This window comes from Podarcis gaigeae (assembly GCF_964106915.1).
Source record: "Podarcis gaigeae genome assembly, chromosome: Z".
Taxonomy (NCBI): Eukaryota; Metazoa; Chordata; class Lepidosauria; order Squamata; family Lacertidae; genus Podarcis; species Podarcis gaigeae.
The window spans coordinates 47,452,841-47,471,017 of NC_139691.1; the positions used below are offsets into that span (position 1 = coordinate 47,452,841).

General features: G+C 49.6%; 1 protein-coding gene across 13 annotated transcripts in view; it reads left to right on the forward strand.

The window, feature by feature from the left end:
- Positions 1–18,177, forward strand: part of DLG3 (discs large MAGUK scaffold protein 3) — a 111,732-nt gene that overhangs the window by 25,382 nt on the left and 68,173 nt on the right. For 2 of the 13 annotated variants that reach the window (XM_083722813.1, XM_083722797.1), the window contains exon 1: positions 5,906–6,834. The exons of the other annotated variants lie outside the window; for them this stretch is intronic. In XM_083722813.1, coding sequence (XP_083578939.1) covers positions 6,469–6,834 — 366 coding nt within the window. In that variant the 5' untranslated portion in view covers positions 5,906–6,468. Of the gene's footprint in view, positions 1–5,905; positions 6,835–18,177 lie in introns of those variants that run through there. 13 annotated transcript variants of the gene reach the window in all.

Below are 18,177 nucleotides of genomic sequence, written 5' to 3' on the forward strand. Positions count from 1 at the left end.
GGTTATTTCATTTCTGCATGTGATAGTTGCAATGCGGGTCAGTGGTTAAAGTGCTGCACCTAGGAGACTTAGGTGCAAACCTCCACCTAGCCATGGAGTTTCAGTGGGGTGTGGAACCCTCTGCATAATCCGATGTGGGAATGTTGGGAAACGAATAGGACTGGAGAAGTTAGAAGCCCAAATTGACAGTTTTGTGACCCGAGTCCTTTAATTCTTCCTCAATCACATTTCTCCCATCTTCCTCCCCACCCACATTCCCCACCACGTTCCTCAGGATGAGCAGGGAGCTTGCAGCTGCTGAGTTAAAATTAAACTTGTGTAGATTAGCAGCTTGGCCCAACGCCCTCACCTCCCTCTGCGTACCCCTCCCTGCATCTCTCTGGCATCCTCATCTAGCCTCACCCTCCTCCTCATCATCACAGCCTTCGCATCCTCTGCGGGCTCAAGGATTTCCTCTCCACTCCCCAAAAGAACAACAACCCACAACTGATACCTATACCAGGACTCTCGAAATAACGCAAAAGCAACCGCAGGCTAGGCTAAAAGGGGTTTTCCTTTTGTGGATCACCACAAAGGAAATGGAAGGCCAGCGTAATTAACTCCAAAGAAGAGAGAGAAACAGTGGTAACCTCCCCAGGGGTGGCACACTCAGAAGTGGCATAGTAGGCATTAGCTGAGGGTGCTCCCCCATTCATTCACAGGAGCCTCCTGGGTTTTCTACAGTGAGGAGGTTGACTCAGTGAGCGAGGAGCACTTCCCCTACCCAGCACCTGAGTATCTATCTCAGGTGTGGGGGAACTTTTCAGCTCTCCAGCAGGTGCCAGGGATGATGGGAGTTGCAGCTTATCCACATCTGGAGGGCTGGAATTTTCCCCATACCTAATCTATATGGTGCTTGGTGTCCGGCAAAAGAGTGGCATTATTTGTGAGCCTAGGCCCCCTTCCTGGAGATTTCTGAATTCCTTTCCATCCCATGGGAAACCAATAGGTTGGCTTTCTGGGGTCTCCTTGCAGCAGCAGAGCTTAGAGTTGTCTGCTGGAGGGGTAACTCAGCCTGTCACACCAAAAAGAGCAAATGGTCTTGTGGCAGCTTCCAGCATACACAGTTTTGCAGGACTGTAATCACGAAATAATAAATCTGTGTCATCTTTAAGGTGTGTCACAGTACTCTTTGTTGTTTTATTCACACCTGTGATATCAGGTGATAATGCTGTTGCAATTCCTTTTATTATTTATTTAAAAAAATATGTGCTATCCTTCAGCAAAAATGATCACAGGGTGGTGGGTTTTTTTTTAAGTGCTACGGAAACATAATAATCTACAGTATATTTTGGAATACTGTTTGTTTGCCTCCTTGCTGTGCATTGGGACACTTGCAATAGTCAAATTTTGCATGATGGCTCCTGAGATCAAGGCGGAGGTTTTTGGCTTAGTTTGGATGCAATTGGATGCCAGCTTGAATCAAAATGGCTAGCTAAACCTCCAAAAGTTGCACTGATCTTAAGCACTGATTGCAAAACTGTACTGGGTTTTTTTTGGGGGGGGCATTTTTTATAATTCCGAAGCAACGCTGGGTATGAGGCTGGCACTGATACATAATAAACAGAAACGTTAAAGTAATCCTCATAAAATTGTATAATTAGCGACATCATAAAAATCCCCACTGCTGTTTTATGCAGCTTCTTCCTCCATGTATCCACATGGCACATTCAGGAATGTGTGTTGGTCCCTGGGCTGGACTGTGAGGCGGCTGTCAAATGCACAGCTATTGCTTCTGATGAGAAATGTACCCTTCATAACAGACTTATTAGAGGCTAGGCTGCACACATGGCAGAGCTGGGGAAAGATTTAGCCAAACCTCCTTTTCCAAGGTAACAGTGGCAGAATATTTCTTCTGCAAGCAACAGAAAACCTAAAAATGGTTTCTAGGGCCTGGGTGCCTTTAAGAACTGTTGGCTGCTGCAATTCCAGTTCTCCTGCTGATTGGCTAGTGGGTGAGTGGGCAGGGAAGAGGAGGGAGCAGCCATTCAGAAATCTGCTGCATTACGTCCCTTATTTAAAGGAGAAAGAGCAGGGGGTGGCTGAAGGAACAGCCTAGCTCTCCATTGCTACTCTGCTCCCCTCCCTTTCACTGTTGGCCTGGCTGCTTTCCCAAAGGTCTGTGTGACATTGCCACACCAGTTTTATCATCCCAGAGTACAGACAACAGATTGCTGGGGAATGTTCTGGGGCTGTAGGGCTGCTCTGGGACTGCCCGGGGGAAGGGCCAATTTCCCCTAAAATTCTGAGTGGTGGATTAGCACATCCTCCAGAGACACCCACTGTTAGAGGCAGACTGCCTCTCCGCACCAGCAGCTGGGAACCACAAGGAGGGAGAGTTGCTGTTGCACTCAGATTCCTGCTTCTTAGCTTCTCACAGGCATCTAGATGGTTGACCACTGTGAGCACAGGGTGTTAGACTAGGTGCCCACCCCCTTAGTCTGATCTAGAAGGGCTTTTCTTTTCTTACTTTCTCTTCTTAAGACAGGTGGCACCTTAAAGCCTCAGCCCATCACATCGGAAGTGTCTAGCTGGCTAAGCCTGTGAGGTGTCTGTTGCATTATATGAACATTGAGGATTTGCAGTAGTATTTCGCTTTCCCTCTAAGTTGAAACCCAGAAAGTTTTACAGTATCGCTTTCTACTCAAAGCATGTCTCTTGCAGCCATGTGTGTCAGTTTTGGGATATAGCACAGGAAGGTAACAGGCAGAGGCATACTTAGGCTCCCTTGCACCCTTGGTGAGGTGCTATATCAGCCTCCTCCTCCCTTGTGCCCTTGACAAGGAAGGAGCTCTGCCAAGGCACCCAAAGGAGCTTGGGCATCTTGCCTGGCCACCCAGAGCAGTGGAAGAATGGCCTGAGGAGCATGCAGGTGGATGGGGGGGGGGCTCCTAGCCACTATGAGCCACAGTGGAGAGGTATGAATTTTGCACATCTGCCGCAGGCCTGCACCCTTGGTGGGGGCCAACCTAGGCTACCCTTAGGTACATCTCTGGTAACAGACCCTTCTTTGGGGGTAAGATTGTGAGCTGAGACAACTCACCTCCTTTCTGTCCTCTTTTTCCAGGTTTCATTCTTTCCACCCTTTGTGATTTGGCCCCTGTTTCCAAGCACCTTAGGAATGTGATGTATTGCCCAACAATCCAGCAGGGAAGGTCACGCAAACCCCGCCTCCTTCAACAGTATGGAAGCTGGTGGCTCTTTCCCTGGAAGCATGATATGGAAGCAGTAGCTTATGCACAAAAGGAAACTGCTACAGAAGAGGGAAGAAGTTAGCTCTGTGGTAGAGCATCTGTTTTGCATGCAAAAGGTCCCAGGTTCAGTTCCCAGCATCTCCAGGCAGGGAACTGATTCTGCTGACTGGGGCCCTGGGCTTGTGCCCCAGATTCCTGATCTGACACCACCAGTTTACCCCACCCCACCCCACCCCACCTCCACCCTTTCCATATTCTAAATGTGGGTCTAGGTTGAACTGGATCAGGCATAGGCAGACTCGCCCCTCCAGATGTTTTGGGACTACAACTCCCATCATTCCTGACCACTGGTCCTGTTAGGGATGATGAGAGTTGTAGTCCCAAAACATCTGGAGGTCCGAGTTTGCCTATGCCTGAGCTGGATGGAAGAGGCAGTTGGAATAAAAGCCTTGGAGTTGGTCCTAGCTAATGTCCGAAAATGGTGCCTTTTCAGAGTCTTCATGGCTTAAGAGCACAGCTATTCTATCCAAAACCCAAACAGGTTTATGGCCAAGCACAGCTAACCTAGTGAGATGCAGTGTCGCCCAGTTTGCAAAGTAGAAACATCAATAAATCACACCTTAAATCAGGGGCTTGCAGAACTTTAGCTTAGATGTTTTGGGGCTTTTTAGTTTAAACAAAAGGCAAGTGAGAGGCAACATGATAGAAATGTGTAAAATTCTGCATGGCGTCGAGAAGGTGGAATAGAAAAAAGCATCTCTATCCCCATCGTTTAGCCCGGACACTGAGGTCTACCTTTGAGGGTTTTCTGGCGGTTCCCTCACCAGGCCCTGTCAAATGTCAAGGTGATAAATAACTGTGTAACCTTTAGAAGACATCTGAAGGCAGCCCTGTATTGGGAAGTTTTTAATGTTTGACATTGTGTGTGTGTGTGTGTGTGTGTGTGTGTGTGTGTGTGTGTGTGTGTTTATTCTGTTGGAAGCTCCCCAGAGTGTCTGGGGCAACCCAATCAGGTGAACAGGGTATAAGGAATCTGTTGTTGTTTTTATTATTATTATTAGAACTTGGGGCTATCCAGTGAAGTAGAATGTTGGAAGTTTGAAGATAGACAAAAGGAAGTCCTTCTTCACTCAGTGCATAGTTAAACTATGGAGCTCTCTCCCACAGGAGGCAGTGATGGCCACCAATTTGGGTGGTTTTTATAAGAGGATGAGATAAATTGGTTCTACCTGCGCTCTCAGAGGCAGCAATGCTTCTGAATTCCAGTTGTTGCAGAGAATGTTGTTGCACTCAGGTCCTGCTTGTGTGCTTCCCATAGGCCTCTGTGAGCACAGGATGTTGGACTCGATGGGCCATTGGTCTGATCCAGCCATGGGTGTAGCCAGGATTTATTTTAGGGGGGCAAGCTTTATATGCTGGGTGGGCAAAACCAAGTTATCTGCTATGCAATTGTTCTGTTAGTTAAGTATTTATTTACTTAATTTAGGAGAGACAGCTGCCCCCCTGGCTACGCCCATGGATCCAGCTGGCTCTTCTTACAGTCTTAAAAGTTAATCATGCAGATCTCAGCTTTTGTGGGGCCAGCTTCCGACATTATGGAATGGTGATTTGCTTCTTTCCCACTCACACCTACTAAGCGAGAAGAGGATTGGAGAAGAAATGCAAGCAGGTGGGCTGAAAATGGGTAGTGTTTTTCTGGTAGGTGGGGGGAGAATATGCAGGGAGGTCTGTGCTGAGTGAAGAAATGCCACCTTTTTGACTACTAGCAGGCCTAGGTTTTTTGGGGGGGGCAGCTAAGCCCATAGATGCAACCTCTGGAGGGAACCGTGTTGCTAACCCTGGGCAAAAGGGTAGTTAAGGCTTGCAAGTCGGAATGGAGGACTGAACACTGTGTCCTGGCATAGGAGATCAGAAGGCAAACAGGGCAGGCCTAGGGATGTGGGAGCTTTAGATTGTTGAAGGGGGTGGGGGAGGGTGGAGTGCCCTCTCTTAGTCCCAGGACTAATTCTCTGCACAGATTTGTTTGTTCCATTAAATATTCTATATGTGACCACTGGATAGATCAGACCACTGGATAGATGTTAGAGCATGGTGCTGATAACATCAAGGGCACAGGTTTGATCCTTGTACGGGACAGCTGCATATTCCTGCATTGCAGGCGGCTGGACTAGAAATGATCCTCAGGTTCCCATCCAACGCTGTGATTCTATGTATCCCACCTTTCCTGCAAGGTGCCCAAGGCAAAGTAATAGTTCCCTTCCTCCATTTTGTCCCACAACAACCCTGGAAGACAGGTCAGACTGGTCCAGGTTCACCCAGCGAGCTGTCCCTGGGCTTCTGGTTTGACTGATCCCTACCTTGCATTGCAGTCCCGTAAACCCACTTGGAACCCGAGGTCCTAATATGCTTAAGAACCCAGCTTGGTGCAGGGGGTTAGAATTCCCTATGAAGACCTGAGAAGTCAGATTCCCTCCCCCGGAGCAGTGACGGCAGAGCTGGCTGGGTGGCCTTGAGGCAGTAGCCTTATCTCAGACTGACTTACCTCACAAGGCTGTAGTGAAGATAAAACGCGTGCGAGGCTTGGTTGGAGAAGCGAGAAATGTCAAGCTAAGGGAAACCTCGGCGGGCTGCCTCTGTGCCTTTAAGGACCCCCCCATTAACATTCTCGGCGCTGCCGCGGTTCCGTGCTCTCATTGGCTGCGGCGCGCAGAACGGGGAGGCTGGCGAGCCAGGGATGCGCTCGCCTCCTTCCTTTCCCGTCTAGGGACCGAACGCAGCATCAGCACCGTCCTCAGCATCCTCGCCATCCTACGGCCCGGGTGAAGCCGCCGCTGCCTCGCAGCAGCGCCTGCCTTGGCACCTGACCTCGTCTGGGGAGGAACGGGGCTTGCTTTGCCTGGGCGACCGATCCACGCAGCGGCGGCAGACGACACGCAAGGGGAGGCTGCCGTTGCCGCTTCAGTAAAACCTCTCCTTTTTATTCCTCCGGCTTGGCAGGGGCTGAAGGGCTGGGCGATGCGGCGATGCCGCCGCGATGATGCGCTGACGACGCTGCGCCTTCGGAACTAACCGGGGTGTGCGCGCTCGCTGCTTGCCCTCCCCCCGCGCCGCGAGGAGGAAGAGGAGGCGGAGGGGAGACGGTGGTGGCGGCGGTGGTGGGGGGCTCTCCCCCCATCCTCCCCATTGTTTCTGGGTTGCTGCGCGTAGGCAGGCTCGGCTGGACGGCGACGCCAAGATGCACAAGCACCACCACTGCTGCCGGTGCCCGGAATGCTACGAGGTGACGAGGATGGCGGCTCTCCGGCGCATGGAGCCCCCCAGCTACGGCGAGTGGCAGCAGCAGGAGCAGCAGTACGCGGGCGGGTATGGGGGCTACGGCTCGCAGACCCTGCCCTCGCAGGCAGGGGGCGCCACCCCCACAGCCCGCGGCAAGGGCAAGCTCATCCCCACCTCCCGCTGCGACAACGCGCCCCCTGCGCCCCCAAAGCAGGGCCCGGCCAAGAGCTGCGGAGGAGGTGGAGGTGGGACCCCCAAGATGAACGGAGGCAGCCCCGGCTGGTGGCCTGAGTGTACCTGCTCGAACCGCGACTGGTATGAACAGGTGGGTGACTCTTCGGAAGAAGAGAAAAAGGCAGGGCAAGGCGCTAGTCCGGAGAATGGCATCCCTGCCAGGCGGAAGGGGGCTTTTCTTTTGGGCACATGGCTTACCCACGGCGCCAGGGTTTGTGCTACCCTTACTAGCGTGCCGGGAGGGCACCCGCACACCCAATCAGCTGCGGGCACCTCTTTGCCCCAGTGCTCCATGTCTATCTCCTTCTTATATAACCCAGCTGAGGCTCTTGCCCTCTTTCCCATCTCCCAGCTCCTTCTCCAAGGACCTGGAAGACACCCCCTCCCTTATTTGCCTCCTGCACCGGCAGCCACCCCCACCCAGCGCACACCCCAGCCAGCTGAGAAAATGGATGGAGCCCGCATGCTTTGCGAGGCAATAAAATGGAGGCTGGGTTTGTCCACCACCTTTCCTGAGCCTGCCACGTTCTCCCGGCTGTCATCACCACCTCCCACTCGAGGTCGTCTGGCTTCTGCCAGTCTCTGAGCGGGGGTCAGAATGTGCCAGGGCGGGTGAGCAGGTGGGCCAGGCAGATGCACTCCGATGACCCATCCGCCCCCGCTGTATTCTTCATCCCAAACCCACGCATCCACCTTGGCAACGGAGACCCTGCTTTGCCTAATCCCATTTCTCCATGTTTTCTCCTGGCGTTTGTACCCTCAATGTGCCCCATTGCCATAGGTCTAAGTGCCTGGAGGACCACACTGGGGGAATGTGGTGTGTGTGTGTGTGTGTGTGTGTGTGTGTCGGGGGTGGCGGCTTCTGCTTCCCCCTCTCCCGTTTGGCTGTCAGATGGATTTCAGGAAGTGCAAGCATCCCTCCCAAGATGGCAGTGATAAGATGCGCGCGGGTGGGGTGGGGGGGATAGAGAGAGAATGAGAACAGCTCTTCTGCTGATATTGCTGTCCAACCGAGCAGTGCTGGTCAAAGAACGCTACAAGGAAGGAAGGAAGGAAGGAAGGAAGGAAGGAAGGAAGGAAGGAAGAAAGAAAGATCTGATTGCCTAAAGAAACGTGCCCCCCCCCCCAGCCATCCATCAGGCAGAGCGAGGGCTGGCCCTGGTCGTGCACGCTGCATGCACAGTACGCGACGCGAGGATGTGCGCTGCGCCTGAGCATGTGCTGGACCGGAGCAGGCAGAATTGCTCACTGGGGTGTAGTGCGTGTAGGCAGTGCGCTCTGCTAAGCTGCCTCAGACAAGGAAGGAGCGAGCGCCAAGCATCTCTCTCCCTCTTTCTCCTCCTCTGCCGCGCCAGGCTGACAGTCAGTGGGGAGCAGAGCCCGGGGGCGGCTGCTGGTTGGTATTACCTGTAATTGCTTGCCAAGCATCAGAGAGAGAGAGAGAGAGAGAGAATGTGCGCGCGTGTTTGGGGAAGGGGTGTCGCTCCCTCTTCGGCAAAAAGGGAAGGTGGAGCTTTGCCCCTCACTGCCCCCTTTCTGCCACACGTGCTCAGAAGCGTGTGTGTGTGTGTGTGTGCGCGCGCGCGCGCAGGCGTGCATACGCGGGCAGAAGGCTATTTCCAGGCTATGATGATGGTGGTGGTGGTGGTGGTGATGATATGTGCTTGCCCTCCGCCTGCTGGGAGCCTCTGACACAGAGCCAGAACCTCCACAAGTTCCTTTCTGCCCCGCTCAAAAGTCAAGCGTATGCGATGCTCCCAAACACCGCCGCCGCCTCCTCTGCAGCTATGCAGCCTTCCCACCCGCTCTCAGAAGGGGGGTGGGGGTGGACAACACCCCTCTGAGCACCGACTCCCCTCATGGACCCGGTTATCACCCAGGGCTCCCCTTTTCTGGCCTGTAGTTTGCAGCGGAGCAGCAGAGGCATGTGAGCGAAATCTCTCGCATATGAGAGCTCTAAAAGCGCAGCGTGGCGGTCCTGAGGCCTACCTCTCGGGCTCCTCCTGTGCCCCACTGGAGTTAATGTCAGCAAGCCTTATTCATCTATCAACCCTGTAATGTGGGGTCCGGCAGGGAAGAAGAGGCCTTTCATCTTCTGCAGTGTTACTTTTAAACATGCCCTCCCTTCTCTATCCATAGGAATATTCTCTCCCTCCCTTATCCTTAGGGAAATTCTGCAGTCGGGCATGCCAGGTTCTGCAAGCAGAATTAAGTTACCTAAAAAGCTGCCTTGTGCGGAGTTAGACCATTAGTTCATCCAATTCAGGAATGTCTACTCTGACTGGCAGTGACTCTCCAAGGTTTCAGGCTGGGTACATAAGAAGCACTACCTGGAGACTGAGGATTGAAGGGGGGGCATTCTGCATGCAGAGCAGATGCTCTACCACTGAGCTATTTACAGAAGTGATTCCAATGGGAAGAGAAGCATGGCCTTATCACAGAGCTGTCCCCACTGCACTTTCAGCCCCATCCAGCTCTGTGGGAGGAGGGGGGCAGGTTGCTGCTGCTAGGGAGTGGACAGGCACTTTGCCACTGTTGGCAAGCCAACCTGGAGGGGGGCACAGGTGATGTGACAGAAAGGGGAAGCAGACCCAAAAGAAAGCTACTTGTGTGTGCGCATCTATGTTTGTCCTGGAATGTATGCGAGTCCAAGGCATTTGTAATGGCTTAATTAGGTATCTGTGCTTGATATCAATTAGCTCGCCCCCACCCACCCATTAATGTGTGTGCACAGGTTTGTGCATGGGGTCCTAAATATGGGGCAACCAGAGAAGGTTGGCAGTGAATGACAACTGTTAGGATCCCTGCCTGCTGCTTGGATCCCAGGAGGTGGGGTGGGGGGCAGAGCACCAGGTGGAGATGGTACTGCTTTTGCCTCCCACCTCCTCCAATGTGGGTCTCTTTCTGAAATGCTGCTTTCAGCCAGAAGATGTTGGCCCAGAAGTTCTGACATTTTTACCCAGCTAAGGAGACAACTCAAATATGTTCATGATGCTATAGTATATTGTACCTCTATCCTCAGAAGCAGTATACCTTATGAATACCATTTTCCTGGGGAGCAACAGCAGTAGAAAGCTATTGCCCTACTTGTGAGCTTCCTACCCTTAAGCACCTCAATAGGGACAAGTCTCTCTTGCTCAGCCCTTTAACACCTAAGGTGCATATTTTTAGAATCCCATCTTATTCTTGTGATTGTTCTGAATGATTTTTAATGTTGCATTTTAAATCGTTGTCACCCATCTCGGTTAGCTCAGTTGGATAGATCGTGGTGCTGATAACTCCAAGGTCACAGGTTTGAGCCCCGTATGGGTGCATATTCCTGCATTGCAGTGGATTGGACTAGATGATCCATGGGGCCCCTTCCAACTCTATGATTCACACAATTTATTCTCGTGATTGCAATTTGTTTTGAATGGTTTTCAATGTTGCATTTAAATTGTTGTGACCCGCCCTGGGAATTTGGGGTGAAGGGTGGGTAAATAATGGTGATGGTGGTGATGACGATGGCAGCTTTGTCTACAATGATCGACACCAGTTCTACCTGGAGGTTGAACCTGGGACCTTCTGCATGCAAAGCAGGTGTTCTGTCACTGAGCTAGGACTCTTCCCCTGAAAAACAAAGCAAGATTCCACTCTGCATGGTTCTGAAAAAAGGGTTGATTTAAACAGGGGCATAGGAAGCTGCTACTGAGCCAGACCCTTGATCCATCTAGCTCCATATTGTCTACACGGACTGGCAGTGGCTCTCCAGGGTTTCAAGCAAGGGTTTCCTTTCAGCCCTACCTGGAAATGCCAGGGATTGAAACTGGGGCCTTCTGCATGAAAAGCAGGTGCTCAGACACTATGTTGGTCTGGATTGGTCTAATCTAGTGGGGCTCTTCTTATGGTGGAAGTTAGACTATGCCTGCGCTAATTGTAACAGACACTGATTTTTTTCTACCGTGGATAAAATAGTCTCATGTCCTTGTATCAAAACCAGGCAGCCAAAATGTGAAAAAGCTGAATTGGCTAGTAGCTGATCCTTAAGACTCTGGAGGGGGCAGACCTTGACCTCGACTTGTGGACATGGAGAACAGGACACTGCCTTAAACTGAATCAAGCCATACCTAGCCCAGTGTTTTCTACACTGACTGGCAGCAACTCTCCAGGGTTACAGACAGGCAAGATTTCCAGAAGGGACACAAGGAGCCTTGAAGATGCCCATCAACAACTAGCATCTAAACAGGAGACCTGGTTGCTGTTCTCCCCATTGTGACAAGGCATATTTATTTATTTTGTTTTTTTTAATGAATTTGCATCTATGTATAGAGGAGGAACATAGGAAGCTGTCCTGTACAGACCCAGACTGTCAGCCCAGCCAGCTCAGCATTGTCTATGCTAGACTGGCAGCAGCCCTCCAAAGTTTCAAGCAAGGGATATTCCCAGCTCTGACTGGAGAGGCTGGGGATTGAACCTGGGGCCTTCTGCATACCAAGCAGGTGCTCTGCTGCTGAGCTATGGCCCAGTGCATCTGAGAGGAACATAGGGAAGCCGCCTTGTGCTGTCAGACATTTGGTCCTCATAGACCAGCTATTGTCTATGCTTGATTGGCAGTGGCTCTCCGGGGTTTTTTTGTTTTTTTGGGGGGGGGGGGCACGGACATCCCAGCTCAACCTGGGGATGCCAGGGGATTAACTTGGGATTTTCTGCATGCAAAGCAACTGCTCTGCCACTGAGCTGCAGCCCTCCGTGTGTGTGTGTATGTATGTGTGTGTGTGTAGGCAATATCTAGGTTATAAAGTTTGATTTCCCAGGAGTGGGTGGGTGGCGTGGAGAAGAGCTCCCCCCCCCCCATTCTTCTGGTTCCAGTTGTTTAGCTGATGCTCCAGCTGCGAAGTTCTTCAGGGGCAAGAAAGCGAAGAGGAGCCTTGGGTTGGGGGTGTCTCAGGGCATCTGAAAGCGACCGGCCTCTGAGGTTGCCTGAGGCAAAAAGAGTGGGTGGCGAGGTTAGGAATGTGACTTCAAAAAAGAAAAGAAATTTGGGGCGGGTGGAGGCGGCATTGGGGGACAGGAGAGGTGGCAAGGGGGTTCCTGGGGTATTAGAGACGGATGCGCCAGTGGGGGGGGGGGCGCAGCCATGGGCAGCCAAGGGCGGCAGGGCTCATTTCCATAGGAAGGTAACTGTGGGGAGGTGGGCGGGGTGGGAGAATGTGAAATTATGGGGACGGAGAAGCGCTGGAGGTGGGGAGGTTGGCAGGGGGAGGTTGCTATGGCTACTCCTGTTCTATTCGGGAGAAGAATTGAGTTTCATCCTGGCTCTGGGAGGCGGAGGAGGGAAGGGAGTTCTCAGAGGAGGATGTGGGAAGGAGGGAGCGCGGGGCGGGAAGGCGAATGGAGAAAGCAGCAGAGCCTGGAGGTGGCGAGAGGTGGTGGGAGGAAGCCCGAGTTTCCCGGCTGGCGTGAGCGAAAGCCACGCGTTGGGCAGGGAGCGGTGCGGGACGCCAGGCTGCTTTGGCGGCGGCACGGCGCGGGGGCAGGGGGAAGGGGGCGGAGCAAGAAGCCCCGCAGCAGCCTGGGCGGAGTGGGAGCGAGACCTCTTTCTCTGGTGCTGTCCAGCTTGCCTTGTGCCAGGCAGGGCGTCTGCCACGATGAGTTGGTTCTGGCAGTCACCGTGACGGAGGGTGGAAAAGCCCCCACAGCCTCTCCCGGCAAGCTATTTTTAGCGATGGTGGTTCGTTGAGCAGTGACAAAAGAATGTCGGCCCTGGGCCGCCCCTCCTCGCAGGCTTTTAAGCGCGCGCGTTGTGTCATCTTCGCACTCCTGATCGTGCCCCGGCCTCCGGCCCCTTGCTGTCTAGGTCGTCTGCTTTGCTCCCCATAAGAGGCAGCGGTGGTCACCAGCTTGGATTGGAGAAGGGGAGAGGATGGCCACCAACCTGGGCTTCTGTGTTCTCCTTTCAGGGTTGGAGGCAGAAAATGCTTCTGAATACCAGTTGCTGGAAACCCCAAAAGAGGAGAGCGCTCTTGCTGTCAGGCCCTGTTTGCAGGCTTCTTCTCCCTGGCATCAGAGGTGTATTGGCAAGCGATGGGGCACTTCCTACCTGTAGGGTGCCACTGCACAGTTACTTGTGCTAAGTCGGCAGGGCATAGGAGGAGTATTTTTTTTGGGGGGGTGCAAGTGCTTCTTGCAGCCTTTGCACCCCCTGCTTCAACCATTCTCTTCTCTACCTGAGACAGAGATGGCAAACGTCTGTAGCTCTCCACGTGTTCCTGGAAATGAACTACCATAAGTCCCATAAGCAAGAATGGCCAAGGGTCAGGAAGGAAAGTGGAAATACAGCAGTTTCTGGAGAGATACAGGTTTCCTAGCCAGGCTAAGACAGTCTCCACCTGCCTAACAGCAGCAGGTGTGGCTCTGTAGCTCCACCTCTTCACTCCATGACACACCTGCTGTTCCATTTCTGTGATCACATAAAATATAACTTGCCCAGATTCTTACATGGAGGGATGCCACTACACCCCTCCCCTGAATCCTCACTTTAGCCCATTCCAGCCTTAGCTGTGGAAATTGACCAAGGCCAGCCCAGTCATCACCATCATCTTCTTCATGAACTTCAATAATAATGTCTGCCCTTATTTTGTGGAATAGTAGAGTGCTCTTGTGCTCAGGTCCAGCTTGTGGGCTCCCCACAGACATCTGGTTGGCCACTGTAAGATGATGCTAGACCAGGGGTCAGCAACCTTTTCCAGTCGTGGGCCGGTCCACTGTCCCTCAGACCATGTGGTGGATGGGGGGGGGGGATGAACGAATTCCTATGCCCCACAAATAACCCAGAGATGCATTTTAAATAAAAACTCACATTCCATTCATGTAAAAACATGCTGATTCCCGGACCGTCTGTGGGCCAGATTGAGAAGGCTATTGGGCCACATCCGGCCCCTGGGCCTTAGTTTGGCTACCCCTGTGCTAGACTAAAAACAACTACTAAACTAATCCAGCAGGCTCTTATCTTTTAAACAGGAAACAACCAAAGATGTATTTGTTTCAGTGGGATTTCCCATCTGAATGAATGGGTCTCTGCCATGCGTGTCTGTTTTGTTTCCGTCTTGTTTTGCTTTTAAAGGTATCTGTCGGTTTTGAACTCATAAAATCATTAATCGCTTTCTACACAACCGTCTTAAGATGTACTGTAAATGTAGCAAAAAGAGAGAGTTTAAAACACTAAAAAAGCAGATGCTGTTCATATTGTTATTTCATTCATGAATCACTTCCCATGAGAAATCTCATAGCGATTTGTGGTATAATAACATAGATAAAACAGTCATCGATAAAAACAGTTAAAGCAATTACTTGCATAATAGCAATTTTTAAAAGAATTTAAAACAACAACAGGACATACAGACGTAAAATCAATTTGAACTCAAAGCAGATGCTGGCAACTAGGATAAAGATTTTTGAAGGCTTGTTGAAAGAGAGGCATCTTTAGCCAAAAAGACAAAAGAGATGGTGGCGCCTGTCTAACATGCAGCAGCAGGGAGTTCCAAAAGGTATGTGTCACCACCCTAAAGACCTGATTCTGACACTGTGCAAAATTGATTTCCTTTAAAAAAAAATATTTTTTATTACATTTTCAAATTGTAACAACAAATTTTCCACAAATCTTAATTGAACAATTTATATATCCATATTTCTCCCCTCCCCCCTCTTTGGCTTCCCCCGTATTTTCGTATTGATTTATTAAACAAATTCTATACCCTGCTGGTTTTACCTCTTATATAGTTGTGAAAGTTTAGTCAAAACCTCCCAATAAGTCCAAATCTTTATACTGTCTTTTTATATAGTTTATAAATGGTTCCGACTCCTTTTAGAAATCGATGTTGTCTCTCTCATGTATCCGCTCTGTCAGCTTAGCCAATTCTGCGTAGTCCATAAGCTTGGCTTGCCATTCTTCCTTTGTTGGCATTTTCTCTGTTTTCCATACTTGTGCTAGTAAAATTCTTGCTGCTGTTGTCTTATATCATGATCTAAAATTCCGAGCAGGAAAGATTCTGGTTTTTAAACAAAGGTTTTTAAAAACTTTTTTCCCCAATTCATTATATATCATTTCTCAATATTCTTTAACCTTCTTGCATTCCCACCATACATGAAAAAGTACCATCTTTCTTTTTGCATCTCCAACATATCTTAGATCCTGTTTTGTACATTTTTGCAGTTTTTTTCGGTGTGATATACCATCTATATATCATTTTCAAATAATTTTCTCTTAATAATATACAATCTGTAAACTTTAAATTTGTTTTCCATAATCTTTCCCATTCCTCCAACTGTGTATTATGCCCAACATCCTGAGCTCATTTTATTTGTGCCAATTTTACCATCTCATCTAAAGTCTCTCCATATAGCAAAATATTATATGCTTTCTTCAATAACTTTTTGTTTCCCTCCACAATTTCCTTTTGGAAGTTTGAAATAGTATAACTAAACCCTCCTTTGTTATCTTCTTAAAACTGCTCATTAATTTGTCTGTGATGCAACCAACTTTGTAAAGTATCTTTCAAGTTTTCATAACTTTTTAATTTCAAACCTTTCTCTTCTTCTTCTAAAAAATCTCTACATGTTGGCCATATCTTACTCGGACAAAGCCCCAGGCGTTGCCATTTCCTCCGCAAAGCAGACCGGAAGCCTCCAAAATTGATTTCCTAATGGGATGCTATCTTCCGGCTGCCCTCTCCTGAAAGAGCCATTAGGCAACTGCCTCAAGCAGCAGGTGTTGGGGAGGTGGCACAAGGTGTTTGGGGACAGAGCTGTTTGTGCCATATGGCCTTCGCTAGACCCCCTCCCCAAAGCTTACACGCTGCTTTCAGGTACAGTGCAGGATGCTGCCCCATCATCACCATTGCTGAACAAAGGCTCAACTGCAAGCATCCTGTATGTGGAATGAGACAGGGTGCTGTAGTTATCTCTCTCTCTCTCTCTCTCTCTCTCTCTCTCTCTCTCACACACACACACACACACACACACAAAAATTGATTTTAAGGTTAGCATTGATAGAATAATAAAAGAAAACCAAAAACTAATTAACCAAACGTAATTAAAAAATAAATAAATGGTGAGGAGCAGAAGGGGATAGAACAGGTCAGAACAATACATTTTGTAGGGAATTAAACTGAGCTTAATTAACTATAAGGAGACACTTATTATGCCAGAATTGGATAAAGAGGGTCCAGGACTTCTTCTTTTCCAGCTGGAACTCACTGGAGCTCAGCTCCAGCACCTCTCAGGTAGGCGGCATTGCCATTCTAAGAGAACAAGGGAAAAGATCATGGTGAGCTCCGGCATCTATTTTTCTAGAAAATAGCACTGACAGGGTCTATTATTTCAGTAAGGCTATTGTACATAGTTTTGTTGTTTTATGTCTGCTTTATCGCACACTCGAAGGATTTTCGCTTTTCTAGAACTAGTCGATATATATATATATCAGATATCAATAAAGTCTCTGTCAGTTGAAGATCGGATTTTATTACTTCAGACCAGAGCATTCCAACATTAATTGTTTCAGAACCCTTGGGCAGGACTGCATCTTGCCTTTTGCTTCAGACAGCAAAACGTCTTGGGCCATCTCTGGATCCAATGCTCTAGAAACCTTGGAATGAGTCAAGTCCCTTCCATGGACTGTCAAAAACCCGCTGGCAGTGTTGCTATGGCTCATATCACCCAGGTTCCTCTTCCTCTCCATTGGCCATAGGAGAGCATCTCGCAGGAGGTAGTGATGGCCAGCAGTTTGGGTAGCTTTAAAAGAGAATTAGACAAATTCATGCAGGAGGAGGAGGAGGCTATCACAGGTACTACTGTAAACACAATGGCTATTTCTGCCACCACTGTCAGGCAGTATGCCGGTGAACACCAGTTGCTAGGAATCACAGCTGGGAAGAACTTTGCTGCACTCCAGTCTTGCTTGTGAGCTTCCCATTGGCACCTGCTGGACAGTGTTCATTTGGTCTGGCAGATCTCTTCTTATTCACAGCTCTTCAAAACCTCAAGAATCAGGCTTCAGAATACCTGGACAGGGTTGGGGCTTTGAAAAGATATGGGGTTTTTTTTGGTTTTTTTTAAAAAAATCACACTTTTGGTTCGTTCTAGAAAAGTTTATGTTGCAATTGTAATATTCACCAGATCCACAAGAGGCAGAGCAATAGCAAATTGTTGATTTTTAACAGCTGAGGGGGGACTTGAGGCTGTTATTTGAGTTGGTGTCATGGGCTGGTTGGATGCAGAGGAATAGTGGGAGGAACCAGCTGGGGAACAACAAAGGCAAGAAGGCTCAGAGCCCAGGGAGTGGCGTTGGGAAGACAATAAGTGGTAAGAGGAAGAAGACAGGGAAGATGAGGTTTGGAAGCTGAAGAGGTAACAGGGTTTAGTGAGCATGGAGAGTCTGTGCCAGAGAGAAGTCCAGAATCAGAGGCAGAAGTGGAGGCTGAAGAGGAGGGGGACCAAGAAGCAGAGATGAGTTAAGCTGGTGAAGAGACACAGGTGTCTCCCCCTCCCCTGGAGATGAGCTCCATCTTGTTTTTCAGAACCAGAAGAGACAGGAAAAGAGTGGCGGGAGAGGTTGGCTTCACGCACACAGGTGCCATTTCTGATTGCTTAGGGAAAGCCCTGAAGAGGAGAGGATTTAGACAGCTGGGAAGGATTTAGGAAGCAGGGACTTTCAGTCTCAGCAACTGATTTTCCTAGAGGAAGATCACCAGGAATGAGCTGCTATGCTTATTAACTAAGTCTGTGGAGATCATGCTTTTGCTAATAAAGAGCTATCTCCATCTTTGTACTGTGTGATTACTGACCAGCACTCTCTTGTGACAGTTGGTAACCTAAGGGAAGTTGATCGTGTCAGGGGCAGGACTGAATCCAGATCTTCAATTTCCAAAACTATGTCCATCCACAGACCTCACTATACAAGTGCCACACAACGTTTGTTCTGCACTAGCAAAGATTGATCCTTCTCTCTGAAACTCCCTGCCTGTTGATATTAGGCAGGTACCTTTACCATGTGTTTCTCAGTGCAAACTCATTAGTTAACTCAGCCTTTGCCAATCTGTTGCCCTCTGATCTTTTTGGCTGCAGCTCCCATAGCCCCCAACAAGTGCTGTCTTGATGAAGTCTGATAAATAATGTATTTGTGTAGGCTGTTCTGCAATCTTTGCTACAATTACTGGTCAATAGTCCTGTTTTTCTGGGTAAAATGCTTTTTGCTGAGAGTGTCTGCCATTATAGCTACTTCTTTATAATCGATGGTTGTTTTGATGTTGGAATTTTGAACTAGGTAAATGTTTCTGAACCCTAAATAGGCATTGGTCACAGGCAGAGTGTTCCTTGACCTTCCTTCCTGCGTTTGCTTTCCCAGAAACATGCCTTGGTCTCCAGGTGGCACAATTAGGCACTTTGGCGTGGGTGAGAG